The sequence below is a fragment of the Podarcis muralis genome, chromosome 11, assembly GCF_964188315.1.
Source record: "Podarcis muralis chromosome 11, rPodMur119.hap1.1, whole genome shotgun sequence".
NCBI classification, from domain to species: Eukaryota; Metazoa; Chordata; class Lepidosauria; order Squamata; family Lacertidae; genus Podarcis; species Podarcis muralis.
In genome coordinates, this window is record NC_135665.1 from 51,561,294 (window position 1) to 51,572,930 (window position 11,637).

The window sequence follows — 11,637 nt, forward strand, 5'->3', positions numbered from 1 at the left end:
GGTCAGGGATGATGGGAATTGTAGTCCCAAGACATCTGGAGGGCCAAGTTTGTCTGTGCCTGTGCTAGTCCCTATAGCATCCTTCCTTCCTTCCTTCCTTCCTTCCTTCCTTCCTTCCTTCCTTCCTTCCTTCCTTCCTTCCTTTCCTCTTGTGTATAGATAGATCGATAGATGATAGATAGATAGATGATAGATAGATGATAGATAGATAGATAGATAGTCGGGATGGCCAGCCAAGTGTGCACCTGGTTACAAGATGCCCATTTTGATATTTTTACTCTAAAAATATATATTAACCTTTTCTACATGAGTTCGATCCCCAGGAGACAGCTGCATATTTCTGCATTTCAGGGGGTTGTCCGAGATGATCCTTAGGGTCCCTTCCAACTCTACAATTCTAGGTTCTACATACAAAATGCCATTTATTCCCAAGGCATTGTGTTAATTAGCATCAGGTCAAGAGGAGCAAACTCCTGTTTTATTCCTGTAGCCTGGAGGGTGCTGTGATTTAAATTGCGGGGTTCCTAAAGTGGGAGGAAACATCCTCAAGTGAGGGGTGTTAGGATTACCTGGGGGGATGTCTTGCCAAAGGCAAGGTAGTTCTTTTAAAATGAGATTCAGAAGCAATGCAAAATACACAAGTGAGTGAGAAGATTAAATATTTTATTCTAAAAGAGCGGGGCAATGTATAGGATACCAAGCAAGCACTTCAATCTACAACTTGGAAGCCCTCAAGAAGTGGCAAAGTAACTCCCCCAGGTAGCCTCAGTTTGCACGGCCCTGCGGCCGATCAGTCCGTGCACAAGCTTTCAAGAAACTCTGCCCAAACCATCCAATTTTATACATACCCTGTGTGGTTTCGAAGAAGAAGAAGAAGAAGAAGAAGAAGAAGAAGAGGAGGAGGAGGAGGAGGGGGAAGAAGAATTTGGATTTGGATTTGATATCCCGCTTTATCACTACCCGAAGGAGTCTCAAAGCGGCTAACATCCTCCTTTCCCTTCCTCCCCCACAACAAACACTCTGTGAGGTGAGTGGGGCTGAGAGACTTCAAAGAAGTGTGACTGGCCCAAGGTCACCCAGCAGCTGCATGTGGAGGAGTGGAGATGTGAACCCAGTTCCCCAGATTACGAGACTACTGCTCTTAACTACTACACCACACTGGCTCTCCAAGTGCAGATCATCCATTAGCCACCCCCTCCCAATGCCTCACTTTCTCAAAACAATGTCCAACATCAAAGAAGGGAGCCAGCATTATCCTCCCCAACTGATTAAGGCAGCTGTGTGTGGGACTTCACCTCCTCCCAACGTTCTCAGGACATTAAAGAATGTTCTCACACCATCAAAGAACTTAACAAGAGCGAGGGAGTGGGAAAGAACAGAGGCAGGAAGGGTAACCGTGTAGGATCACTAACTCCTCCATACATTTTTGTCTCCCGGGTGCATTTCCCATACAGGGGAGGGCCCTAAGAGGCAAGCAGGTGGGGAGGTCACTGGAGGTGTGAATGACTTCCAGACTCCGAAAAGTTGGCATCACTGGATAGTGTTCGTTTGTTGAAATAAGTAAGCTAAACAGTTTTAATTGGATTTTGGATAAAATTAATTGTTACTGTTTTGAATTTTATTGTGTTATTATATTCCTTAGTGGGTCGTGCAAACTGCTGTTGTGAATATAGTGGTACCTCGGGTTACATACGCTTCAGGTTATATACGCTTCAGGTTACAGACTAACCCAGAAATATTACTGATACGGAAGGAACGGGGGGGGGGGGTACCCATCCTTCCCTACCGCTCCCTGAAGGGGTCCGAGGTGATGGCTCCTGCAGTGCCCAGCCGGCCTCGAACCCTCAGCCCCCGCACCATTGCATAGGCACCACACTGTACCCCTGCCTTGTAAATAAAAGGCTCTCTTTCCTGTCTTCACGCGGGCGGAATAAGCCCCATCTTTCCTATGCCTTTCTCTCGCCCTATTCCTAACGTGAGTCTGGAAAGCATTGAAACCTTTAGAAATTGATATAAAATCGACCACAACTCCGATTTTCTCCATCCTGGTAACATTCAACTCAGTTGCCTCTGGACTCCATGTTGCTACCCCTACCTCCATAATCTTCAAGACGACAAGTCACGTACACAGGAACTTCTTAATCCTGTCAGATCGTCCTGCCTAACCCTTCCTCCGGGCAATACCAGGTGGCAGACGATGCATATCACTGTCCCATTGTCCTGCCACCACCGGTACTCAAGAAATGTTTATTTATGTATATCCCTCACTCTGCACATTCCCCCCTCCCTTGTCTTAAATGTTAATCAGTGTAACCCCACCTCTCTGTAAACATATTCATGACGTGTGTAATATATTCATGATGTAATCCATGAAACCCAACCTTCCCAAAATGTATTCATGACGTTTCGTGCACTGTATTCTGGGACTTGGAGGGAACTTTTAAAAGTCTATGTCGCCCCATTCTCGGGGTTCAATCTCGCCTTGAACCTGTTGCGCAATAAACTTGGATCTTCTACAGTTTGCTCCTGCGTCCGGCTGAGCTCATTTTCTTCCGCAGGGACCCACGGACTTAGTCCGATGAGCTGGGTGGCAGAGCAGCCTCGCACCCAGATTTTGCCGTAACAATTACCTTGGTTTAAGAACTTTGCTTCAGGATGAGAACAGAAATCGTGCTCCGGCGGCATGGCAGCAGCAGGAGGCCCCATTAGCTAAAGTGGTGCTTCAGCTTAAGAACAGTTTCAGGTTAAGAACGGACCTCCGGAACGAATTAAGTACTTAACCCGAGGTACCACTGTAATGCATTTTATAGGTCAGGGGGCACTGGGGGTGAGTTTATGGAGCCAAGGGGGTGGAGGCCCGAAAATGTTTAGGAACCACTGATTTCAGTGAATTTAAAATGCGGAACTGCAGGGGCTCAGAGTATTTCTTTTCTTTTAACTAGGGTTGGTAAACCATTTGTTAGCTGTAACATAGCAGGAATGTAGAAGTAGTTGCAAAGCATGGAACAATGACAATGAAGAGAAGAGGGGTGTTAGCTGTGTGCTTCGCAATTGGCCATCTAAAGGAGAGGCCTGGCAAGACCATTAATTCCAGATTCTGAAATTCCCTGGCCACATCACTCCTGAAGAGCCTGGGGTGCACACGTTCAGATCTTCATCACTATACAGTTCTTCTGGAGCACAGCAGAAGAGCCTCTCCTTCAAAGGGAAAGGGTATGGTGTGTGTGTGGGGGGGGGGTTTCAAGACATCACACCTTTCCTGCTTCCTCCTTCACAGTTGAACCACTTGTTGTTGCACAGCCCGCCTTAACGCTTGCAGAGGCATCTCAACCATCACCGTCAATGCCAGCCCAACCATGAATGTCATCAGGCAGTGTCCAAGGAACAGATAGAACTAAAAAGATAAGTGCAAACAGAAATAAGGGCAGATCTGTTAAGCATAATTGTTCAGCTGCACACTGAAATGGAGAATGGCTGTATGCATATTGCTGAAAGGGTTTAACATTGGGACATGCCACTGAAGCGTACTGAAGCTCTCTGAGCTCTAACAGGCTGATACTTAATCAACTAGTGTTCTCTGCTAGCTCTCATCTGAGTGTTTAACCTTAGATAGGCCTGTCATACGTCCAGAATTCCCAAGACATATCCAGGATTCGTACTTCAGAAATTGGGTCCGGGTGGAATTTCCAAAAATTTATTAAATGTCCGAGGAAACCCAGGCTTATGGCAACCCATGTTGGAAGTGTGATTATTTTGGTGACTTTCATAGAAAGCCTTCAATTTGGAGTTTTTCCCCCAAAATAAGGTCAACAAGCTTTGTTACCAGATTTGAAATATGACAACCAAGCATTAGATCATGTGATTAAGGTATTCAATTTCAAATCTCCATTTTGAAAAGGAGTTGCCTCTTAGTCTTTTGTTCCCAGGCACAGCCAGAGAAAGATGTGATAATGAAGCCTGTACAGCAGCTGCATAGCCTTAGGCTGGATGCAGGCTAATGCAAGCTATGAGAGAGACAGAGCTTTAGTTTTTTTCTCTGATCATAATGCAGTTCTGCTGCCAAGTAATGTGCTCACCCCCCAAATAAAACCATACTAGGGTAAATGTGCATAAAAGTGTATATATTAGTGAAAATAACATACCAAAGTGTACCAAATTGAAAGAATGTGTGTGTTTGGCAAAACTTCCCACAAAAATGTGAAATTTGCACGAAAAGGCTGACAAATTTTCAAGAGGAGTTTAAACATACACACACAAACAAATCTCAAATTGCTGCACAAATGCAAGGAACTGAATTGAAAATTTGGAAAATCGAGATCCTGAAGAGAACCAAAACTGACAGATCCATCTATCCTTAATCACTCACCATATTCATGTCCGAGTAGTGCATGGGCGTTTCTTGAAGTCCATTATACAACAAAATCAACGTTGGGTGGACCAAGTAGCAGGCGTAGCTGATTTTGGCAGCCACTGACCAGAAGCCCCATGAAAGCATCCAATTGATGAAACCTAAAAGGTAAAGGTACCCCTTAACATTAGGTCCAGTCGTGGATTACTCTGGAGTTGCAGCGCTCATCTCACTCCATAGGCCAAGGGAGCTGGCGCAGACATGTGGGTCATGTGGCCAGCATGACTAAGCCACTTCTGGCGAACCAGGGCAGTGCACGGAAACACTGTTTACCTTCCCGCCAGAACGATACCCATTTATCTACTTGCACTTTGATGTACTTCCAAACTGCTAGGTTGACAGGAACAGGGACCGAGCAATGGGAACTCACCCTGTTGCAGGGATTCGAACCACCGACCTTCCGATTGGCAAGCCCTAGGCTCAGATCGGATCGGATTGGACCTGGGAGACCAAGGTTCAAATCCCCACTCCTGAGGGCCTGATGGGGAGGCTCTGAGAGTCACATTCGCCCCACTGCCCGGGCGTGAGGTTCCCCATTCCTGCTCTGTAGAGTACCTCCATAGCCTTCCTCGCACGCAAAAATTATCCATCCCACAGCGATAGCCCACACCGTCCGGTGAGTAGCTTGGTAAATGGCTGTGGCAGGTGAGTAGTCGAGGGGGTCTTGTAACGTATAGGCCAAAGCAACTACCATAAACATGGAAAACATTGCAGAAAGCCATCCGATGGAAGCCTGCACCTGCGGAAACATGAGAATGAGACATTTGATTGCATCTTAGTTCATTAGGATAATTCCACCTGACTCTGGTCGTTTGGGGGAAAGCGACTTTGCTTCTCTTTCAATGGAATGTTCAGGCCTTCTCTTCCTGTCTCTTCTGTCATGGACAGACTTTGGTAACATCATCATCATCATCATCATTATTTTACGCCCCCTCAGCTCAGTGCCCTGTGTGGGGCAATTGCATGCACTGCCCTAAATCCAGCGCTGCCTCTGTCAGCTGTTACAATGCCTTGCTGGTGGTCTCTTTCCATGCTCCTCTGAATGGATGTTTTGTCATTGAAATTCTACTCAATATTGATCCAGAGTAGATTCCAATGCATAGTTAGCAGAGTAAAAACTTAAACACGTTGCAGGATTCCCCAAAAATAGACCAGAGGCAATTTCATCCAGCAGAGCTTTACTGCTTCTGAAGGCAAATGAGCATAATGGTCACAAGTCCAATACATTCAGGATTGGCCCTGTCCATAAGAAATCCAGTTGCAGCAGACTTAACTTAAACGTACAATAAGTCTAAACACTATATACAGAGCACCACACCAGAAGGAAAGGAGATAGAAAGAGAAAGTGAAATCCAGGCTCCTTCTGGCCCTAACTTTAATAGTCAGCATGACCTTGACAGAAGAGATAACTGAACCAGTTTAAGCCAGCTGTACTCAGCTTCTCGGAAGGAATAACCCAAACATCATGAACCTTTTGCTTGTTTCTTTCACACAGAGAAGCTTCCAGAACCCTCCTGAATTAATTAGAATAGGAAAGATCTTTACACATCAGATCAGTACTTTCTGCACTAAGGAATGCAAACTGACATGTTTAGATTACTCAGTTCAGTTACTCAGCTTTCAGGCACTTAATAATAAAATATACATATATTTTAGGCCCGCTGTCTTTAATGCATCATAACCAGTTAGATTAATTGAACAAAATAAACCAACCGATGTAGAGGAGATTTGTAAAAAGTGCTTATTTTAATTAAAGAACTTCTAAAAGGACACAAAAGGGAGAGGAGACAAACACTTCTCACCCAGCAAGGCAGCTCCACTCAAAACTGGAATATGAGATGGCTGTTCTAAAGACTGTGGGTCCCTCGTGTTTTTATGGTGTTCATTTTAACTACAAAGTCTCCCTTAGATGCTGCAACTGCATCTTGCTCTCCTCTCGAGGCTGCTGCTCCCCTTGCCAAAACCTTCCCCATTTATTGTGTGCCACAAAACGCGCCAACTTCTCTCGTTGGCAGATCAAGGCTGCTTTCACTCTCTCTCTCCCCAGGTTGCAGTGGGATCACTTCAAGGCAACACTCGCCCCAGTGGTAATATTTTGCACAGCACTTCCAGGTGGCTTGAATATTTGGAATCAAAGGAGCTCCCTCATTTGTCAGATCAACAAGCAGTGCTCCAGGAACCCTTCATCAACGGCTCACAGCAGTAGAATGACGTTGCTTGTGCAAAATGGACTCGTCCCTTCTTGGTTTCATCATATATTGTAATAGCAAAATTAATTCCTTGAGCATGGATCCATCAAGGCACAAGAAGGGAAATACCAGTCAGTCTGGAGGGACCCCAAGTTTTGTGGAAGTATCCTTTTTTTAAAAGAAAAAAAAACCCTTTAATTTGTATGGCTGCCTGTGAAGGCAGGGAACCAAAGACAGGGAACAGAATACGAACCAACTCTTGGGAGAGGATAGAACATTGGGGAGAGGAGGAATGGCGTATCTTGGAAGAGAGCAGGATTGGCTGTTGGAACCCTGAACAGGAGCACTCTGCACTGCAACCTTTTTGTTGCAGTTCCTGCTTGTTTTTATTTTTTATTCCTCATACTGGAAGGAGCCCCCATTATGGGGATCAAGCCTTAGTGATACCTTTCTGCCTTCTAAAAGAAAAGTGTGGATAGCATGACACACACACAGCACATCATCCAGTTGCATTACAGTGGGTGGCATTATCCCCCAGCTGTTGGCCCTGTAAATCTGCCAGTAAGGAGGTTTAGACTGACTCTTCCAAAGCCCAGAGGATACAAAATCTTTCACAGCCTTATGAACTACCCTCAGAGCACAAGGGATACCTTAATAACAGTGAATCTAACGTACAAGGAAGATCTTCCAGAGAAATATCCTTTTAAGACCAATGAACCTTAGAAGGAAAAGGGGGTTATGAGAAAGTAGAGGAAAGAAGAAAGAAAGAAAGAAAGAAAGAAAGAAAGAAAGAAAGAAAGAAAGAAAGAAAGAAAGAAAGAAAGAAAATCACACATCTCCACCAACTCTGAGTGGATGGCATTTCAGAGCATGCACAGAATTCCTTGTAGGACAAGATAGTTTGAGAGGGTATTAGTCTCCTGCAGAGCATCTTTGGTCCCCCAATACACATGGTTCCAAAGGAAAGGAGGGATTGGGGTGATACCCCACATATTTGGGGGGATCTGAGACCAACTGAAGCCAGTCTCCCTTCTCAGATGGAGTGGAGTTTGAGCCAATGGTGAAAGAAGCTCCATCTCCGACATAAATGGTTGAGACAGCCAATCAGAAATTGCTCAGGAGGATGGTCCCACCTTCCTAATGGGTTTTGACAAAAGAGCTAGCCAGTTCAGTTCATTAAAAAAAGGGGGTGGGTGTTAAACTTGGGGAAAGTATCAGAAATAAAACAACAACAAATGCATTCTCAGGAGGGATCCAGAGTTCCAGATATCCTGAATGGCACTGTTGGTCATATTGGAATCCGACACAAACCTCACCAAGCCTGTACCAGATTTCTGTTTTGTTGTGCAGATAGGTTCCCAAAGGTTTGTTAAACATGCCTTCCATTTACCTTGCTCCTTAGGACTGGGGTTTGCTGCTGGTTCATGTACAACCCAAGAAGAATGCCAACTAGAAATGGACCGTATCGGCAGTAAGGTTTTGAGTAATACTCTGCGAAATACATCACGGTGGCCGTTTTCCTGCAAGCATATTGGAAACGGGTTATAAAAAGATTATACGGAAGGCTTGAAGGGAGAGAAAGAGCATTAACTGATAACTATTCCTATCTAAAAACATTTGGCAAATGACTCAAATGGAAGATTCTCCTGAGGTAAAATATATGAGAACCAAGTCTGAATGTTGCTGCTGTTAACAAACGTGGCATAACTCAAGTCTTCTGCTCTGAAAGGAAGTGTGATAACACCACCTGTTTATTTGCTTCTCAAAATTCACAGGTTTTGCCTTTTTTAAGAATCGGTTGGGAGAAAAACACATTAGGCAGATGAAGTGAGTCAGTCAGATGACATCTCCATTAAGGGCAATTTTCTTCTCAGGGTGCCATTCCAACTTCTGTTTCCAAAAATTCAAGAACCTCAGACATACCCCATAACATGCAGAGGGTTACTTTCTCTTGATTAATTAGATTCCTGACTGCGCTTTGGATCTCTCCCAGCATATTATTGTGACCTGTTATTGAATGGGGCAGTTTCCAGAACCTTACCTCATATCACGAGGATTTGCAACAGGAAGCCTGTAGAACGATGACAGCAGGGCTGTCACTGTAAAAGTTGTCAGGAACAGCAAAGTCCCCAGAATTATAATTCCTTGCTTGCTTCTGCCAAAACAATAGAAATATAAGCAAAAATAGAAATATAAACAACAGATGGGGCTTTTTGGGGGGAGGGGACTTTATATTATTCATTTAAATGATAAAACACTTAATAACAAAAATCTCTAACCTTTATACTCAAAGGGTTGCTTGAGAGAGCATGTATTTCCCTGTTATAACTGAAGTAATACTAGTTTTCCAAGGGGAAGCAGAATAATTCACACTCTAATTACCCACAGGCATGAATTCAGCTTGGAAGAAGCAAAGCAACAGACCAAATGGGTCCCATTTGGTACAGTTTTCTCATGTTCTAAAACAAATTCACAGAGATACGGATGCTAAAAGATAAGGTAAAGGACCCCTGGATGGTTAAGTCCAGTCAAAGGCAACTATGGGGTTGCGGTGCTCATCTTGCTTTCAGGTTGAGGGAGCCAGTGTTTGTCCACAGACAGCTTTCTGGGTCATGTGGCCAGCATGACTAAACCGCTTCTGGTGCAACGGAACACCGTGACAGAAACCAGAGTGTGTGGAAACGTTGTTTACCTTCCTGCTGCAGCGGTACCTATTTACTTGCACTGGTGTGCTTTCGAACTGCTAGGTTGGCAGGAGCTGGGACAGAGCAACGGGAGCTCACCCTGTCGTGGGGATTCGAACAACCAACCTTCTGATAGGCTCAGATGAACAGGACTCTGATCCGTGCCTCCCATGTGGGGTGGAGGGGTCTTAGATCCCTCTGGTGGCAGCAACAGCAGAAGGCTGGGCAGGCTTTTCTGGAAACTGTCATTCTTCCTTGTCCCACACCCTGTTATAAATGTGCTATTTATATTTGACTTCACTTAGCAGTGGTGTTTTTTTCTTTGAAATGTTTTTTTGTTAACTTTGTTTGTGTTAAATATGTATTCTGTAGTAGACTTCCTTTGCAATGTTTTATCTTGAAATCTTTAAGATAATATTTTAGTTTTCTGTTAATTATGTTGCTTTGACTGTATACTCTATATTTGACTCTCTTCAGAAATGTTCGATTCTGGATTGTTTTGTTGATGTTTTAATATGATGCAAACCGCTTTGAGGTTTTTTTCTTGAAAATACAAAGCGGTATAGAAATGAAATAAATCAAATAAATAAATTACGAGGAAACCTCATGGTGGATGTTCCTTGCCGAAGAAATACTCACCTCATGGAAATATAGACCAGCAGAGGAGTTGTGAAGTAAAACTGGAAATCATTTGCAAGGTACCACGTCCATCCGTTACACTGAAAACAGGGTAGGAATGGGAAGACAAATGCATACTTTTAATATATATTATTTAAAATATATATTATGACACAATGCCCCAATAAATATTCCATCGTACAGACTTACTGACTCTTGCCCAGCGATAAAGTTGTTGATCAGCAGTAGGTTGGCCCACCACGTTCTTCTACAGTTATCAACCTCGAGTTTTGAGATCTCCCAAAATGTCCCCCAAGGAGTGACAGAGTAGAAACCAATTAAAAGGCACAAGGAATATATATGGAGCGGCTGAAGCCTACAAACACAAGAGCAGATGTGGTCAGCTTGCATGCAGGCACACAGTTTTCAACACATTGTTAAACAAATTCAAACCTGATTGCATTTGCAAAGCAGACTCCCTTCTCTTAAACTTCATCCCTGCATTCCTTTGCAAGCCCAGCTCAATAGCAAACTGGAGTAATTAATAGTACAGTGGTACCTTGGTTCTCAAACTTAATCCGTTCCGGAAGTCCCTTCCAAAACCAAAGCATTCCAAAACCAAGGCACGCTTTCCCACAGAAAGTAATGCAAAAAGAGACAATTGATCCAGAAAATGAAAGCAATAAACAATGTACTGCAGTCACACAATCAATCAATCAGTAGCTGAACTGGGTTCCACACAGTCACAAAAACAAAACAAAAAAGCTGCAAAAACAGAAATGCAAAATAAATAGCAAAAACATGGATCAAACCCTCACAAATGGTTACCGGGAAAATCGGCGCCACAGGTACTTCACTGTGAGGCGAAAGGTGATCTGTTTTTCAGAGAGATTCAACATGTTCAAAAAGGACCGGCAGCTCAAAAAGCCACTGAGGAGAAAAAGAACGGAGGTTTAATCGCCCGTTCTAAAATGCCTGTCCTTCAGTTTCCTTTCCAAACAGAGGTATTCAAAGTGATGAACAAAAACAATCCCCCCAAAATTAAAAATAAACTCAAATGCAATAATACAGGAAAACACACAGCGTTATAATGATGTAATACCCAAAACGAAATAGCCCTAATGAAGAAAAGAAAAAACACAGTAGATATCACAATGTAATAAGCAACTGACTCAAAATCCTGTTGAAAAATATGTCCTCAGACATCATGAAACATGGACAAGGAGGGGGCGCAGTTTGTGTGATCACAGTAGTTGGTGGTGAAGGTGCCAGTTCAAACAACCAGGGAACCCACCCAATCATGGCTGTCTGAGCTCACCAGCAGTCCCATGTGATCCCTATGGCAAGGGATCCCATAGGGGCAAGGTGTGAACCTATGGGGCAAGGTGAGGCAGCTGCCTCAGGGCAGCAGGCTCCGGATAGATCGGAGGGGTAGCAGATCTGGCCTCCCTCCATGGAGTCTGCCCTGGGCTTGTTGGCCTCTGTTGCCGCCATGCACCTGCTCCCCCAGGGGCAGGGGAGGTCAAGTAGGTGAGCAGCAGAGGCAGGCAGCATGGACTACCAGCAGGATCTATTGTCCTACAGATCCTGCATGAATAAAACACCTGTTGTTGTCCAATGCTTCTTCAAATAATTACCAGGGAATAAGTCTCATGTTCCACCTTTATAGACTTTGCAAGGTTCACCGCCATGAGATGTTAGATGGTTATTTTTTATTTAAAAATATAACAGAGGGAGA

The 11,637-nt window shown here is 44.0% G+C and overlaps 1 protein-coding gene across 1 annotated transcript; it reads right to left on the reverse strand.

The window, feature by feature from the left end:
* Positions 1 to 3,234: 3,234 nt before the first annotated feature.
* Positions 3,235 to 10,391, reverse strand: LOC114606897 (O-acyltransferase like protein-like). Its single transcript, XM_028749544.2, has 7 exons — positions 10,110 to 10,391; positions 9,921 to 10,000; positions 8,639 to 8,752; positions 7,988 to 8,117; positions 4,964 to 5,147; positions 4,367 to 4,509; positions 3,235 to 3,394 (listed from the first exon to the last, which is right to left on the reverse strand). The coding sequence occupies exons 1-7, from the start codon at positions 10,308 to 10,310 to the stop codon at positions 3,272 to 3,274; spliced, it is 975 nt and encodes a 324-aa protein (XP_028605377.2). The 5' UTR covers positions 10,311 to 10,391; the 3' UTR covers positions 3,235 to 3,271.
* Between the last annotated feature and the right edge of the window lie 1,246 nt (positions 10,392 to 11,637).